The sequence below is a fragment of the Mesoplodon densirostris genome, chromosome 14 (genome assembly GCF_025265405.1).
Source record: "Mesoplodon densirostris isolate mMesDen1 chromosome 14, mMesDen1 primary haplotype, whole genome shotgun sequence".
Taxonomy (NCBI): Eukaryota; Metazoa; Chordata; class Mammalia; order Artiodactyla; family Ziphiidae; genus Mesoplodon; species Mesoplodon densirostris.
In genome coordinates this window covers 59,576,892-59,595,340 of record NC_082674.1, presented here as the reverse complement: position 1 = coordinate 59,595,340, position 18,449 = coordinate 59,576,892, and the positions used below count along the sequence as shown (strand labels likewise).

At 37.1% G+C, this 18,449-nt stretch overlaps 1 protein-coding gene across 1 annotated transcript in view; it reads right to left on the bottom strand.

The window, feature by feature from the left end:
* Positions 1-399: 399 nt before the first annotated feature.
* ANXA4 (annexin A4) overlaps positions 400-18,449 on the bottom strand; it is a 75,323-nt gene continuing 57,273 nt past the window's right edge. The window contains exons 9-13 of the mRNA XM_060117032.1: positions 15,959-16,052; positions 12,862-12,957; positions 11,850-11,908; positions 10,705-10,827; positions 400-1,494 (exon numbers count right to left, since the gene is read on the bottom strand). Coding sequence (XP_059973015.1) covers positions 1,435-1,494; positions 10,705-10,827; positions 11,850-11,908; positions 12,862-12,957; positions 15,959-16,052 — 432 coding nt within the window. The 3' untranslated portion in view covers positions 400-1,434. The remainder of the gene's footprint in view (positions 1,495-10,704; positions 10,828-11,849; positions 11,909-12,861; positions 12,958-15,958; positions 16,053-18,449) is intronic.

Genomic DNA, 18,449 nt, shown 5'->3' with positions numbered 1-18,449 from the left:
TAATAGGCAAGTAGAAACAAATCCTTATATTTCACAAATCCTATAAATCCTTATATTTTACAAATCCTTATATTTCACCCATCAAAATACAACAAATAACTATAGAATGAACAAAGAAGACAAATATTCTTATTTAATATGAATGTTCTACTTAGAACCGAGAGCATCACTCATTTCCAGAGATAACTTAAATATACTATTTTATATCATTAAGTAGTGTTTGGTATATATGAACATTAGTTTTACAGCAGTAGAGGTACATAAGATTAAATATGTTATTTTTCCTAATGTTGTACTTTCTAGTAGAAATTGAGTAACACAAATCCTTCAAAAATATCTCCTTTCAGAGTCCAGGATGAAAAAACTCACAAGCAGAAAAGTCAGTCAGAGAAAGCATACACCTCATTTGAAAGGCACAGTGTTTTATTGAAAATTTTTTTCCATGTTGTATACAAAGTGAACTTTTAAATTAAATCCAAGTACACTTTTACAGTAATTCTAGAGTTGAAAGGCACAGTGCAAGTATAAATGACTACAAATCAACAAAATTGAAAATGATTTAAAAAATTTGGGGCATTTTCTTTAAGTAAAAGTAAATTCAGAGCACTACACCATCACCAGAATACGCAGTTTGACACAATTCTTTCACATTCATCTTCAAGCTGGATCAATACCATTATTATTATTTTTATTATATTGTTATTATTAACCATAATATTGTGGAATGTTCAGCATTTATGTTTGGTAACCAGACATATATGATCTGTATAACCACACTTAGAATTGAATTCGTTCAGAAGCGTTGGTGAGTTTGGTATACTTTAACCTGGAGAGACTAAGAGATGGTAACATAAGATGTGATGGAGGAAGTCTCTAATGCCAAACTTAGTAAAGATCAATTAACACTTTAGACAAAAACCTAAACAAAGGAGATCTGTGGATGCTTTCAAACTATGACATGTAAAATAGCAAATTGGATAGATTTTCTTACTAACTAGATGCTCACAATTTCAAATCAAGAAATTACTAGCCACTCTAAAAATAGAATTAGGGAAGAAATGTGATTTTAGAACAGTCTTCCAGTCTTCCATTTCAACAGTTTTCACCAAGAAGAAAATATGAAATAATTTAATATATTCCAATTTCTGTGAAACACAAACAAGGAAGAAATCTGTTGAAAACATGGAGCACATTCTTATTTCTAATTTAAAATCTCCTTTTAGGTTTTATAAGCTTTGAAAAGCAAGTACAGCTTTAAAGCATCTTAGTGAGTAATTATAGATGAATAATAATGCAGACTATATCTTAGGAGGCATCTGTAGGCATTTTAATTGGAAATAACCATTCTGAGATAATGCTAGTAGCAGTGTAGAAAAATGAAGTTAAAAAAAATTCGAAGTGTAGGGAATCCTCCTGTCCTTTCTGGATTTTATCTTACTCATCTCCTCCACAGAGAATGAGCAGTACCTTCCTGTAGTCTCCAGATGTATCACCCTGGGGACAAGGAAAGCAGAGTTACAGTCAGATAAATGAGTTTTAAAATAGAATACACAGCTCAAAGTCATCTAGGTTAACTTTTTCAGTCTTGCCGGGATCTTTCTTGGAGAGGTTTTTTTTTTTTTTTAAATGACATTTGTTATTTTTTATTATAAAAAGAACACCTGTTCAATGTAGCAAATAGACATAAAGGAATATAAAAACATCATATATAATTCTAACATCTAGAGATTACTCTGCCTAACATTTTGGTTTTTGCATATCCTTCCAGACTTTTTTCTATGGATATAGATTCCTACATGATGGGACTGTAGTACTCTTCCATATTCTACTTTTTTACTTACTATAGCCTATTTCCTTATTTTAATTTATTAAATACTCTTCCACAACTTCATTCCTTAATGGGTACAGAGTATTCTATTGTACATAGGTAAAATAATTTATTTGATTACCCCCCATTGGATATTTATGTTTTTTCCAATTTTTCACTATTATAAACACTGCTGCAATAAACATACTATAAATTTTTGTGTATTTTTTTTTTTTTTTTTTTTTTTTTTGTGGTACGCGGGCCTCTCACTGTTGTGGCCTCTCCTGCTGCGGAGCACAGGCTCCGGACGCGCAGGCTCAGCAGCCATGGCTCACGGGCCTAGCCGCTCCGCGGCATGTGGGATCCTCCCGGACCGGGGCACGAACCCGTGTCCCCTGCATCGGCAGGCGGACTCTCAACCACTGCGCCACCAAGGAAGCCCAATTTTTGTGCATTTTTTAAGTGATGTATTCAGGATAAATTTTCATAAAGTGGGAACTACCAGATTAATGATCATGTATTTTCTTTTAATATAGGTTGCAAAATAGCCTTCCAGAAAGGTGCTATAATTTTTACATAGAATTTTTCATGGCCTAAATAATAGATCAATTTTTGCTAGTGCTTCATGGGCACTAGAAAAGATGGGATGGGATTCAAAGTTTAATGTATATCTATTAAAATCAATCTTAATACACCCTTATTTATACTTTGTCTCATTGATCTGCCAAAAGAGAAGGATGTATTAAAGTCTATCTAGCATAGTATTTCCATCAATGTCTTCTTTTGGAGTCTCAAGTTTCTTATTTATATTTTTGAATGCAATACTATTTGTCAACTAAAGTTTTATGGTAATTTAATCTTTGTTGTAAATTGTTGCTTTTATCAATATAAAGTGATCTATTACTTTGTCCTATTTAATGCTTTTTCCCCTTAAATTCTTCTTTTTACTTATAGTATAATCCCTGCTTTCTTTTTGTCAAATGTTCTTTTCCCTGACCTTTTTTTTTTAAAGCTTCTTACATATCACTGTATTTCAATTGTTCCTTATAAACAGCATGGAGTAGGGTTTTATATTTTTACTTAACTTGAGAGTTTATTTATTATTATAACTTACATTTTTAATCTTACTTCTGTCTTTTTTCTATTATTTACATATTTTCTACTTCTATTCTGTTTCTTTTGACAATTTTTACTGAATGGGCAATGTATTCTTTATTTTAAATTTTTTCCAGTGTTGTGTGAGTGTGTGTATACACATATTAACATATTTATATATATATACAAACATTTAATGTAAATGTATTTATTGTGCTTTTTCCCCTAGTCAATTAATTTTTTTTTACCCCATCATTTTAGTGTCTGTATAGTATTCCACTGGATAGATTTTCCATAATTTGAGTCATTCCCTATTGGTTAATAAAAATTAAAATAATGTGTAATAAACTCTGTAACCACTAAGCAAGAACTTCCTATTCCCCTAATCCTCCAGCCCCTGGTAAACTCTAATCTACCTTCTGTCTCTATGAATTTACCTAGTCTAAATATTTCATTTAAGTGAATCATATACAGTATTTGTCCTTTTGTGTCTGGTTTATGTCACTTAGCATGTTTCCAAAGTTCATCCATGTATCAGAAACTTCATTCACATTATGTTTGTATATATCACATTCTGTTTATCCATTCACCTGTCTATGGACCCTTAGGTTGTTTCCACCTTTTGGCTAATATAAATAATGTTTACATTGGTGTACAAATACCTGTTTAAGTCCCCGTTTTCATTTCTTTTGAGTATATACCTGGGAGTGGAATTGTGGGGTAATATGGTAATTCTATGTTTAACTTTTTGAGGAAGCACCAAACTGTTTTCCACAACGGCTGCACCATTTTACAGTCACACCAGCAATACACAAGGTTCTAATTTCTCCACATCCTCTCCTACATATGTTATTTTCCATTTTTTAAAACTTATAGCCATCTTAGTAGGTACGACGTGGTATTTCACTGTGGTCTTGATAATGATGTTGAGCATCTTTTCACGTGCTTATTGCCCATTTGTATACCTCCCTTGGAGAAATGAAGATATTCAAATCCTTTGTCATTTTTTAATTGGGTTGTTTGTCTTTTTGTTATTGAGTTTTAGGAGTTCTTTATACATTCTGGGTAGTAAACCCTTATTAGATATAATTTGTAAATATTTTCTCCCATTTTGTGGATTAGCGCACTTTTATCTTATTATTTTGCCTAAAGATATTCTTAAATATATAATAACTAAGTAAGGGGTATAGTTTATTTTTTAAACTTTATTGGCAAGTTGCCTCCCCGGAAAGTTTGACTAGTTTATAGTGCTGTCATAAGAGACAGTGAGATTTCCCTAAGCCTTTCCCAATGCTGGTTATGATCTCTTTAAACTTTGTTAAGATATTAGGTGAAAAATGATGACTTGTTTTTATTTGCAATCCTTTGTATATTAGTGAGCTTAAACATTGTACATATTTATTGTCCATTTGTGTCTCATCTTTCATGAAGCTCATGTTTTCTTTCTGTCCAGTTTTCCTTTTGGATTTTTCTCCTTGTTCTTAGTAATTTTTACAAGCTCCTCATATAGGGATATTAACCCTACATTATAAGTATATGTTACGAATATATTTTCCCATAGCTTCATTTATGGTCACCCTTGAATCTTAAAATTGTTTTGCTTACAGCTAGCTATATTTCAGCTCTGCAAAAAACAGTGACCTCACAGACTGTACAGAAATACAAACAAGTTCCTAAATGCCTTGTAGACATAGTCATAAACTCTGCAGCTCAAATCACCTAGTAGTTAAACCTCTTCAAGCTATGAGTAGGGTCAGAATATTTAATTCACAGATCAAATCCTGATTTGACATTTACTGTGCTGGCAACACCAGCTTCTAGGGAAATGGGTTTGGCTTCATATTCCTGAGCCCCTCCTGGCTTCCTCAAGAAGCAAAGTCCCAGTAATGAGGGGTTTTGAGAGATGTGAATCATTTCGCATCACTCCCATGCCACGTTAGGACTCCTAGAAGTCTGGTGCCAGGTAAAGAATAGCAATCCAGGATGACTATCATGTTTTCCCATATTTTCAGCAGACCTCAGCTGGCCCTGGATGTGGTTCTGGATGACTGATTCAGTTGCTTCTCTTTTACTGTAAGCAGGTAGAAATGGAAATTCTGCTCTTAAAACCATTCATTAAAATAAAATCTTTCTTGAGAGGCAGACGGTGGCTGTGTCTCACCGTGAGGACAAGGACACTGGCAGCAGAAGTTCTGGGAAGTACTTCTTGGCATGAGACCTCCCAGAGTCCACCATTACCCCCACCAAAGAGCCCAGGTAGGCTCTAGTGTTGGGTCGTCTCAGGCCAAACAACCAACAGGGAGGGAACCCAGCCCCACCCATGAACAATCAAGCAGATTAAAGTTTTACTGAGCTCTTCCCACCAGAGCAACACCCAGCTCTACCCACCACCAGTCCTTCCCATCAGGAAACTTGAACAAACCTCTTAGATAGCCTCATCCACCAGAGGGCAGACAGCAGAAGCATAAACTACAATCCTGCAGCCCGTGGAACAAAAACCACATTCACAGAAAGACAAGATGAAAAGTCACAGGGCTATGTACCAGATGAAGGAACAAGATAAAACCCCAGAAAAACAACTAAATGAAGTGGTGATAGGCAAGCTTCCAGAAAAAGAATTCAGAATAATGATAGTGAAGATGATCCAGGACCTCGGAAAAAGAATGGAGGCAAAGATCGAGAAGATGCAAGAAACATTTAACAGATATCTAGAAGAATTAAAGAACAAACAAACAGAGATGAACAATACAATAACTGAAATGAAAACTACACTAGAAGGAATCAATAGCAGAATAACTGAGGCAGAAGAACGGATAAGTGACGTGGAAGACAGAATGGTGGAATTCACTGCTGCGGGACAGAATAAAGAAAAAAGAATGAAAAGAAATGAAGACAGAATAAGAGACCTCTGGGACAACATTAAACACAACAACATTTGCATTATAGGGGTCCCAGAAGGAGAAGAGAGAGAGAAAGGACCAGAGAAAATATTTGAAGGGATTATAGTTGAAAACTTCCCTAACATGGGAAAGGAAAGCCACCCAAGTCTAGGAAGCACAGAGAGTCCCATACAGGATAAGCCTAAGGAGAGACACATAGTAATCAAATTGGCAAAAATTAAAGGCAAAAATTATTGAAAGCAGCAAGGGAAAAATGACAAATAACATACAAGGGAACTGCCATAAGGTTAATAGCTGATTTCTCAGCAAAAACACTACAAGCCAGAAGGGAGTGGCATGATATACTTAAAGTGATGAAAAGGAAGAACCTACAACCAAGATTACTCTACCCAGCAAGGGTCTCATTCAGATTCGATGGAGAAATCAAAAGCTTTACAGACAAGTAAAAGGGAAGAGGATTCACAACCACCAAACCAGCTCTACAACAAATGCTAAAGGAACTTGTCTAAGTGGGAAACACGAGAGAAGAAAAGGACCTACAAAAACAAACCCAAAACAATTAAGAAAATGGTCATAGGAACATACATATCAATAATTAATTTAAACGTGAATGGATTCAATGCTCAAAACAAAAGATACAGGCTTGCTGAATGGATACAAAAACAAGACCCATCTATATGCTGTCTACAAGAGACCCACTTCAGACCTAGGGACACATACAGACTGAAAGTGAGGAGATGGAAAAAGATATTCCATGAAAATGGAAATCAAAGAAAGCTGGAGGAGCTATACTTATATCAGATAAAATAGACTTTAAAATAAAGAATGTTACAAGAGACAAGGAAGGACACTACATAATGATCAAGGGATCAATCCAAGAAGAAGATATAACAATTATAAATATATATGCACCCAACATAGGAGCACCTCAATACATAAGGCAACTGCTAACAGCTATAAAAGAGGAAATCGACATTAACACAATAATAGTGGGGGACTTTAACAGCTCACTTACACCAATGGACACAACATCCAAAATGAAAATAAATAAGGAAATAGAAGCTTTAAATGACACAATAGACCTGATAGATTTAATTGATATTTATAGGACATTCCATCCAAAAACAGCAGATTACACTTTCTTCTCAAGTGTGCATGGAACATTCTCCAAGATATATCACATCTTGGGTCACAAATCAAGCCTCAGTAAATTTAAGAAAATTGAAATCATATCAAACATCTTTTCTGACCACAACGCTATGAGATAAGAAATGAATTACATGGATAAAAACATAGAAAACACAAACACATGGAGGCTAAACAATACGTTACTAAATAACCAAGAAATCACTGAAGAAATCAAAGAGGAAATCAAAAAACACCTAGAGACAAATGAGCATGAAAACATGACTATCCAAAACCTATGGGATGCAGCAAAAGTAGTTCTAAGAGGGAAGTTTATAGCTATACAAGCCTACCTCAAGAAACAAGAAAAATCTCAAATAAACAATCTAACTTTACACCTAAGGACCTAGAGAAAGAAGAACAAACAAAACCCAAAGTTAGCAGAAGGAAAGAAATCATATAGATCAGAGCAGAAATAAATGAAATAGAAACAAAGAAAACCATAGCAAAGATAAATAAAACTAAAAGCTGGTTCTTTGAGAAGATAAACAAAATTGATAAACCATTAGCCAGACTCACTAAGAAGAAGAGGGAGAAGACTCAAATCCATAAACTTAGAAATGAAAAAGAAGAAGTTATAACAGAAGTTGTTATGCAGAAATACAAAGCATCCTAAGAGACTACTATAAGCAACTCTATGCCAATAAAATGGACAACCTGGAAGAAATGGACAAATTCTTAGAAAGGTATAACCTTCCAAGACTGAACCAGGAAGAAATAGAAAACATGAGCAGACCAATCACATGTAATGAAGTTGAAACTGTGATTAAAAATCTTCCAACAAACAAAAGTCCAGGACCAGATGGCTTCACAGGTGAATTCTATCAAACATTTAGAGAAGAGCTAACACCCATCCTTCTCAAACTCTTCCAAAAAATTGCAGAGGAAGGAACACTCCCAAAGTCATTCCATTAGGCCACCATCACCCCGATACCAAAACCAGACAAAGATACTACAAAAAAAGAAAACTACAGGCCAATATCACTGATGAACATAGATGCAAAAACCTCAACAAAATACTAGCAAACAGAACCCAACAACACATTAAAAGGGTCATACACCATGATCAAGTGAGATTTATCCCAGGGATGCAAGGATCCTTCAATATATGCAGATCAATCAATGTGATACACCATATTAACAAACAGAAGAATAAAAACCATATGATCGTCTCAATAGATGCAGAAAAAGCTTTTGACAAAATTCAACACCCATTTATGATAAAAAAAACTCTCCAGAAAGTGGGCATAGAGGGAACCTACCTCAACATAATAAAGGCCAGATACGACAAACCCACAGCAAACATCATTCTCAATGGTGAAAAACTGAAAGCATTTCTTCTAAGATCAGGAATGATGACACAAGGATGTCCACTCTCCCCACTATTATTCAACATAGTTTTGGAAGTCCTAGCCATGGCAATCAGAGAAGAAAAAGAAATAAAAGGAATACCAATTGGAAAAGAAGAAGTAAAACAGTCACTGTTTGCAGATGACATGATACTATACATAGAGAATCCTAAAGATGCCACCAGAAAACTACTAGAGCTAATCAAGGAACTTGGTAAAGTTGCAGGATACAATATTAATGCACAGAAATCTCTTGCATTCCTATACACTAATGATGAAAAATCTGAAAGAGAAATTAAGGAAACACTCCCATTTACCATTGCAAAAAGAATAAAATACCTAGGAATAAACCTACCTAGGGAGACAAAAGACCTGTATGCAGAAAACTATAAGATGCTGATGAAAGAAATTAAAGATGATACCAACAGATAGAGAGATATACCATGCTCTTGGATTGGAAGAATCCATATTTTGAAAATGACTATACTACCCAAAGCAATCTACAGATTCAGTGCAATCCCTATCAAATTACCAATGGCATTTTTTACCGAACTAGGACAAAAAATCTTAAAATTTGTATGGGGACACAAAAGACCCCAAATATCCAAAGCAGTCTTGGGGGAAAAAAACGGAGCTGGAGGAATCAGACTCCCTGATTTCAGACTATACTACAAAGGTACAGTAATCAAGACAATACGGTACTGGCACAAAAACAGAAACACAGATCAATGGAACAAGATAGAAAGCCCAGAGATAAACCCACGCACCTATGGTCAACTAATCTATAACAAAGGAGGCAAAGATATACAATGGAGAAAAGACAGTCTCTTCAATAAGTGGTGGTGGGAAAACTGGACAGCTACATGTAAAAGAATGAAATTAGAACACTCCCTAACACCATACACAAAAATAAACTCGAAATGGATTAGAGACCTAAATGTAAGACCAGACACTATAAAACTCTTAGAGGAAAACATAGGAAGAACACTCTTTGACATAAATCACAGCAAGATCTTTTTTGATCCACCTCCTAGAGTAATGGAAATAAAAACAAAGATGAACAAATGGGATCAAATGAAACTTCAAAGCTTTTGCACAACAAAGGAAACCGTAAACAAGATTAAAAGACAACCCTCAGAATGGGAGAAAATATTTGGAAACGAATCAATGGACAAAGGATTAATCTCCAAAATATATAAACAGCTCATGCTGTCAATATTAAAAAACCAAACAACCCAATCCAAAAATGGGCAGAAGACCTAAATAGACATTTCTCCAAAGAAGACATACAGATGGCCAAGAAGTACATGAAAAGCTGCTCAACATCACTAATTATTAGAGAAATGCAAATCAAAACTAAAATGAGGTATCACCTCACACCAGTTAGAATGGGCATCATCAGAAAATCTACAAACAACAAATGCTAGAGAGGCTGTGGAGAAAAGGGAACCCTCTTGCACTGCTGGTGGGAATGTAAACTGATACAGCCACTATAGAGAACAGTATGGAGGTTCCTTAAAAAACTAAAAACAGAATTACCATATGACCCAGCAATCCCACTACTGGGCATATACCCAAAGAAAACCATAATTCAAGAAGACACATGCACCCCAATGTTCATTGCAGCACTATTTACAATAGCCAGGTCATGGAAGCAACCTTAGTGCCCATTGACAGATGAATGGATAAAGAAGATGTGGTACATATATACAATGGAATATTACTCAGCCATTAAAAGGAATGAAATTGGTTCATTTGTAGAGACGTGGATGGATCTAGAGACTGTCATACAGAGTGAAGTAAGTCAGAAAGAGAAAAACAAATATCGTATATTAACGCATATATGTGGAACCTAGAAAAATGGTACAGATGAACCGGTTTACAGGGCAGAAACTGAGACACAGATGTAGAGAACAAATGTATGAACCCCCAGGGGGAAAGCGGCGGGGGGCGTGGGTGTGGTGGTGGGATGAATTGGGAGATTGGGATTGACATGTATACACTGATGTGTATAAAATTGATGACTAATAAGAACCGCTGTAAAAAAAATAAATAAAATAAAATTAAAAAATTAAAAAAAATATGGACACTCCAGAAATATATATATATATATAATCTTTCTTTGTCTGGGGTCAACATGAACTAATTAACTCTATTCAGAAGGCAAACATTTCCAGCTTCAAACCAGGCAGAGATTTAAACATTTGCGGGAAAGGAGAGAGACTGGAAATATCCGAATTCGAGTACTATCCTTAAATGGAATGATGTCTGCCAAGGAGAGGATAAAAAGTGTCTAAATACCTAGGTCAGAACGCCCTCCTTTGATGAGCACTTTCCTCTGGGCCCAGGCAAGGCTGCTGTGACCTACCTTGATGAAGGAGTACAGAGACTTTCCGTAGAGCCTCTTGAAGGTTGCCCGGATGTCCAACATGTCAATCTCCACTCGAGAAACCATCACTCTGATAAGGGTGCTGTCATCAGTGCCCAAGCCCTAAGGAAGAAGCAAGACCCCTGCATACAAAGCTGAGCTAGTTTTCAGACGGTGCTCTCTGTTAGTCTATCAAGGTAAACTATGTATCAGTCTCCCGGTGACATCCCCTGGACTCTAACCTTAGAGGCCTGTGGAGTCTTGCACCTCACCACGGAGCTCAAGGGTTTCCCCAACTTAGCTTTTCAACACTCAGTGTTCTGACCAGAGGAGACAGCTCTCTGCCCTTCTACAGACATACCCTGTGTTCTCCAGCCCTCCTGCCTCACATACAGTGATCCACCCACCATGTCTTCCTCCCTCCCCAGCTTTACCATCCTTCCTACCATGTAAAACCCTCTGATGTAAAACTTCCTTTAAGGTCCCGCTCAAATATACCAATTTCTTTATATGTCCTTTTCTGGTCCTCACCCCCAAACAAATATTTTTTTTAAACACCCTTTCCTCTGTGTTCCTATAATATTTGGATCCTCAACTACCGTCTTACATTCTATTTTGTTCTTACTGGTGTTTTGCACATAGCTGCCTTCCTCTCAGAGCTAGAAGTTCTTTGAGACCAGGGACTGCATTTTGATCTCTCTTGCCCCTCCCATGGTTCTCAGCCAGGGTGCTTGCACAGAGTACAATGCATGGTTAGGAGCTGGGGCTCTGAAGTGGGACTGCCAGTGTTTGCATCCCTGCTCCATTCCTTTCCTCACTGAGGACCCTGGGCAAACTCCCTATCCTCTTTAGGCCTCAGTTTTCTCATCTGTAAAATGGAAGCTGATAACAGTACCTGCCCCACAGAGCTGTTGTGGGGATCAAATTATACATATAAAGTATTAGGAAGAGTGATCACACATTATAAGTACTCAATAAATATTACCTAGCATTATCATTAGCAAGCACCCAGCGAAGTATTTGAAGAGTTGAACTGAATAGCTCAAGCTGATTTTGGCTAATTTGCATGGGGGATATAAGTAAGCATATGAAGGTGGACACAAGACCCTCAGAGCCATTCAGATGCTAACAATGAGGCCATTTACCTTCATAGATTTATAAAGCCTTTCAGCAAAATATGCAGATTTGTTCCTCATGCACTTTACTGTCAAGAGATAAAAAGAGAAATGAAAAGATTACAGATAAAATCTGCAAAAAAAAAAAGTGACAGTTGTTCCCATTGTTCCTACAAGGTGTGAAGTAGTATCTTTTGATTGCTTTGTCGGAAAAATTTAGCCAAACAATGTTTTATGAGCATAGGCTATGCTAAAAGCATTTTCACAGATGGAAGGTACCCTCAATTTATTGTCAAGTTCCTAGAAAAATAATTAATAAAGGCCATTAAAGCAAAAGGCAGCATAAAATTTCAAAAAGATTATTGCTATCTGTACCATATGAAACAATTAGTTCTAACCATTCACAGACTTGCAAGATGCAGCTAGTATAGGATTAACCTTTCCATGTGCTAAGATATAAAGGCACAGAGGCTATAAAATAGATAAAGCCACATGGTACAATAACAATCAGGTTATATATAATATTTCTCGCTTAAAGTTCTGGATCACACGGGACTTCTCTGGTGGCACAGTGGTTAAGAATCCGCCTGCCAATGAAGGGGACACGGGTTCAAGCCCTGGTCCAGGAAGATCCCACATGCCGCGGAGCAACTAAGCCTGTGTGCCACAACTACTGAGCCTGTGCTCTACAGCCTGCAAGCCACAACTGGTGAGCCTGCATTCCACAATTACTGAAGCCCACGCACCTAGAGCCCATGCTCTGCAACAAGAGAAGCCACCACAATGAGAAGCCCGCGCACCGCAACCAAAAGCAGCCCCTGCTCGACGCAAGTAGAGAAAGCCCGTGCACAGCAACGAAGACCCAGTGCAACCCAAAATAAACTAATTTTAAAAAAAAATTCTGGATCACACGTCATGAGTGATTTAAACAATTTTTTTTATCCCTGAAAAAAAATTTCTACAACCCATGACAACAAATTGATAATAAGGAGGAAAGTCTATAAATATTTGTTTCTCCACTCCCCACCCCCTACCAGCTTACCTATGGCCAGCAGAGCTTCTTCGAAGCTACCAGATGTTTCAGATTTAATACTCTGTTCAATATCCTTCTGTGATATCCTTTTGTATTCATCGAACACTACAAACAATAACAAAATGAAATTATAAATAATAAAAAAAGAATAGAGGAAACTAAACTGTATGGAGAGAATGAGATCTTTTAACTAGACTATACAATTATTCTTTGGCATATTTCAAGAGGAAACTAATTAGCCATGTGGGTGAGAACCAGGATGCATATGGCAAGTGGAATGGAACAGAGGAGAGGAGGAAGGAATATTGTGAATCTTGGAGGACATCAGGCAAGTCATTTCCCTTATGTGGGACCCTGTTTTCACTACATAAAGTGGAGATAACCTCTGGAGAGATTTGCTTTTTTTTCTCCTTGTTTCCTTAATAAGCTTGGCGATCACCTGTATGTTCATCTTCCTTTCAGCACATCAAAACTAGAGCAATTCCTGTTTACAAGAGCCAAGACATGGAAGCGACCTAAATGTCCATCGACAAGTGAATGGATAAAGAAGATGTGGTGTGTGTATACACACACACACACACACACACACACACACAATGGAATATTACTCAGCCACAAAAAAGAATGAAATAATGCCATTTGCAGCAACATGGATGGACCTAGAGATTATCATACTAAGTGAAGTCAGACAGAGAATGACAAATTTTACATGATATCATTTATATGTGGAATCTAAAAAATGATAAAAATGAACTTACACAACAGATACAGACTCAAAGACATAGAAAACAAACTTATGGTTACCAAAGGGGAAAGGTGGGGGAGGGAAAAATTAGGAGTTTGGGATTAGCAGATACAAACTATTATATATAAGACAGATAAACAACAAGGTCCTACTCTATAACACAGGGAACTATATTCAATATCTTGTAATAACCTATAATGGAAAAGAACCTGAAAAAGAATATATATATGTATATACATATATCCATATACATATAACTGAATCACTTTGCTGTACAACAGAAACAAATACATTGTTAATCAACTATCTGTCAATTAAAAAAATAACTAGAGCAACTCAACCTTTTCAAAACTTAGTCACATTTGGTAACAGTTGCTTGCATCTTTTAATAGACTTTAACATAATTAAAATTTCACAAAATTAAAATACTTTTTTACCAAGTATTTTTGAATATTATGAATATATTTTTCTCTCTTGCTGCCTCCTTCTGGAGCCTTCTTAGAGTGGATATCTGCTTTGTGTATCTTCTTAACACTGCCTTCTTTGGGATGCTACTCCACCCCCATCAGAGTGAGTCTCACAGGGCTGTCAATCCAGGAACACCCCTACCCCCCAACATACATGATAAGCTCTAACAAATGAGTGAGCAGTTCATCCAACCAGGGCCAATCAGTCTTACTCTCCTGGGAATTTTTTAACTGAGCAGATATGATGAGGATGGCCAAAGGCACTGAGTCATCTTTAACTTCAGAGAACATAAGAATCACCTGGGAAACCTGTTAAACTCCTTGCGTGTCACTCTCAGAAATCCTAAGTTAGCCAGTCTGAAGTAGGGGTCCAAGAATCAGCATTTTTAATGGAGACCAGATTTTAGGAAACTCTGCCTTAGAAATAAATCCATGACTCCCTTCTACTGAGATCCCCAGAACTGCCTTGATTTCTAGTCTTTCTGGAGCTGTTCGGCTCTCCCTTCAATTCAATGGACCTCTAGTATTTTCCATTTTCCCTCTTGTCCCCTTCTATATGATTTTCTCTTTTCCTATGTAATTATTCAGTGCATACTGCTTGGAATTTAAAAACCTAATTGTCACATTTTCTAAGACTCAGTGTTCTCCACTGTAAAATGGGGAAAATAATGGCTGCTTCATTGGGATGCTGCAACAAACAATGCTTTTAATATGCTTAGCACTGCACCTAGAAGATAATTAACAAAATCTTAGTTATTATGAATCCTCACTTTTATTGTTGGTTGGTAAGAAAATTATGATGTTTTCTTTATTCAAATAATGCTTAAAAGATTTTCTTCCAGTGGCTTACAAGCAAATGTTTTATAACTGCCCAACTATTGATTATGCCTGGAAGCGAAAATTGTTACAAATATATTTGCATTAAATTGGCTTCTGAGGACCTGCAGTTCTTGGGGAATACCACCAGGGAGAGATTTGCCTTACTAGTAATCAGGCAAGGGAAGGCAAAAAAAATAAGGATCTGAGTCAGAAGTTGGTGCATCTGATGACTGCCCATGACATTTATTAACTGGAGTAATCACCTACCGTCACTGTGGAATATCTGAAATAATTGCAACTTCCAAATGTGTTGTAATTTTCCATTTTTTTCATGTCTTCAATTTAGCAAACTCATTCTTCTCAAATTTCGCACAAGTTTTATAAATTGTGAGTGATTATAAGGGCATGATGAGTTTATAAAATTAGGATATAGCATAAAGACCTCAAAAGCTTATATAAATGATGAAATATTTTATTAAACCTTTATTGCTGTTTACAAGAAGAAAATAAACCTGACAATAAATATTCTACAATCGTAGAGTACATTTTTCCCAAAGAAGTGAAAATCACATTACAAAGACTAGCATTATCAGAAGCAAATTAGAAACTTTACACATAGGAAATAAAATCTGAAATCATCCATTATTCATCTTATGCAACATACCCCCTAAAAAAATCACTTCTATTAGCGTTTACAACTTGGATGTTAAATAGGAATAAATGTCAACCAACATTTCTACTTTATTGCTTGCTGATGTACTAAAGATTTTGTCTTATGTAACTAAATTTAAATGGAGCTGCTTTAGAAAAAGGACTGACTATGGAGGTCAGTTTCCTACAAACAGGAATTCCAAACTTCTATGAATATATCTGCTAATTATTCATAATTAATCTTTCAGCAATTGGCCCTCATGCATATTGTTGCACCCATAAATTTCCAAGGTAAGACATCTAAGACAGTTCAGTAAAATTAGATCTTTGTACCAAGTAAAGGGAAAAAGGTTATCAATTACAGGTAATATAGTTTTCACTATCTTTCAAATAGTTTCTTTAGACAATGAGGCAAGTGCCTTACCATGCAACAGATGATTTTGATTCCGGGAACAGAGAACAGTTAGAAATTTCACCTCATCTGTCCCCCATTTCTTCTCTCCAGCCTCATACAGGTCCTGAAGCCAAACAAAGCACAAGTTTAAAACACAATGGAGAAAGTGCCAGGACATATGTAAATATTTCCAGAACTTCAAAGAGCAGAGTTAGCTTAGTTTTATTTTGTTGATGATGGCGGTGGAAGTGGTGTCGGCAGTGAGTGGAAATGACTCAGGATTTTTCCTTAGGTATAAAACTAATGGGACTCTATAATATCTCCCTGAGAGTCAGGGCAAACACCAGCAGCTCCCTACATGCAGACTACATGTTTCTGTCTTAAGACCCAAAAGGAATGCCCTAGACTTGGGCTGTCCTATACAGTAGCCACTAACTACATGTGGCTATTTGAATTTTAATTAATTAAATAAAATTAAAAATTCAACTCCCCAGTCATACTAGCCACATTTCAAGTGCTCAGTGGCTACTTGTGGCTAGTGGCTACCCATACTAGACAGTGTAGATGTAGAACATTTTCAACATCACAGAAAAGTCTATTAGACAACACCACTCTGGAATGATCTATGATTTGCTTGAGACTACAGAAGGTCTTGCAGTAGAACCAGGACCCCATTAGTCATAGCTTATATTCCAACCTGGTAGAAATATAAGAAATTGATTCTGGTTACTTTAACTATATTATTACTTTTTTTATTTTTGTTTTTGTTTGGTTGTGCTGCGAAGCTTGTGGGGTCTTAGTTCCCCGACCAGGCATTAAACCCACTCCCTAAGCAGTGAAAGTGTGGAGTCCTAACCACTGGACCGCCAGGGAATTCCGTTTAACTATACAGTATTTTTGATAAATCCAAACTACTGTTCATAACACCTCACACCCGTTACAATGGCTGCTATTTAAAACAAACAAACAGAAAATAACGTGTTGATGAGGATGTGGAGAAATTGGAACCCTTGTGCTATGTTGGTGAGAATGTAAAATGATGCAGCTACTATAGAAGACAGCATGGCTTTTCCTCAAAAAAAGTAAAATGAAATTACTATATGATCTGGCAATACTACTTCTTGGTATATCTCCAAAAGAACTGAAGTTAGGATTTTAAAGAGTTATTTGTATACCCATATTTAAAGCAGCATTATTCACAATAGCCAAAAGGTGGAAGCAACCCAAATGTCCATCGACACATGAATGGATTAATAAAATGTGGTATATACACACACAATAGAATACAAGGCAGCCTCAAAAAGGAAGGAAATTCTGACACATGCTACAGCAGAGATGAGGCTTGAGGACATTACACTAAGTGAAATAAATCAGTCACAAGAAGACAAATACTGCATAATTCTACTTATATGAGGTACCTAGATGCATCAAAATCATGGAGCCCAAATGTAGAATGATGGTTGCCAGTGACTGGGGCGAGGGGGAAATGAGTTGCTTAACAGGCATAGCGTTTCAGTTGTGCAAGTTCAGAAAAAGTTCTGAAGATTGGCTGCACAACGATGTGCATATATTTAACACTACTGAACTGTATGCTTAAAAATGGTTAAGAGTGGGCTTCGCTGGTGGCGCAGTGGTTGAGTGTCCGCCTGCCAATGCAGGCGACACGGGTTCATGCCCCGGTCCGGGAAAATCCCACATGCCGTGGAGCGGCTGGGCCCGTGAGCCATGGCCGCTGAGCCTGTGCGTCCGGAGCCTGTGCTCCGCAACGGGAGAGGCCACAACGGTGAGAGGCCCGCCTACCGCGTTAAAAAAAAAAAAAAAAAAAGGTTAAGATGGTAAATTTTATATGTATTTTATTTTTAAAAAGTTTAAACTCTACTGTTCATTTATAATCAGCAGCTGGCTTGTTGATTTTCTCAAAATTCCCTACCTTGATACATTTTGTCATTCCTTGGGCTTACCTCCATCTACTCAGCTGTTTCTTCACTTCCTTCTCTAATTCCCACACTATTAAAGAGTCAGTTCATAGCACCGTGGAATTTTAAAGCTGGGAGGGCACAAAAGGTTCATCTAATTCAGTGTTTTTCAAACTTGAATCTCAGCAGGCTTGTGACTGCTTCAATCACTAAAGCATGGTGCCAGTGACACTGACTTCTGAGGCTAGGTCACAAAGGTCAGGCAGCTTTGGTTTTCGTGGAGTGCTGCCTTTCCAGATGGTCCCCCTTGAAATGCAGCCGCCATGCTCTGGGAAGCCCACACCACCTGGAGAGGCCAAGTGTAAGAGATCCTTTCGAAGCCCCAATGAGCCCGGCCTTTGAGTCACTGCAGCCCAGACACCAGACACATGAGTGATGGAGCCTCCAGCCCCAGCCATTTGAGTCACCTCCAGCTACTCAAGTCTTCCCAGCTAAGACCTCTGACATTGCAGAGCGGAGACAAGCCATCTCGCCTGTGCCTTGTGTGGATTACTGACCCACAGAATCCATGGTCATACTAAACTGGTGGTTGTTTTCTGTCACTG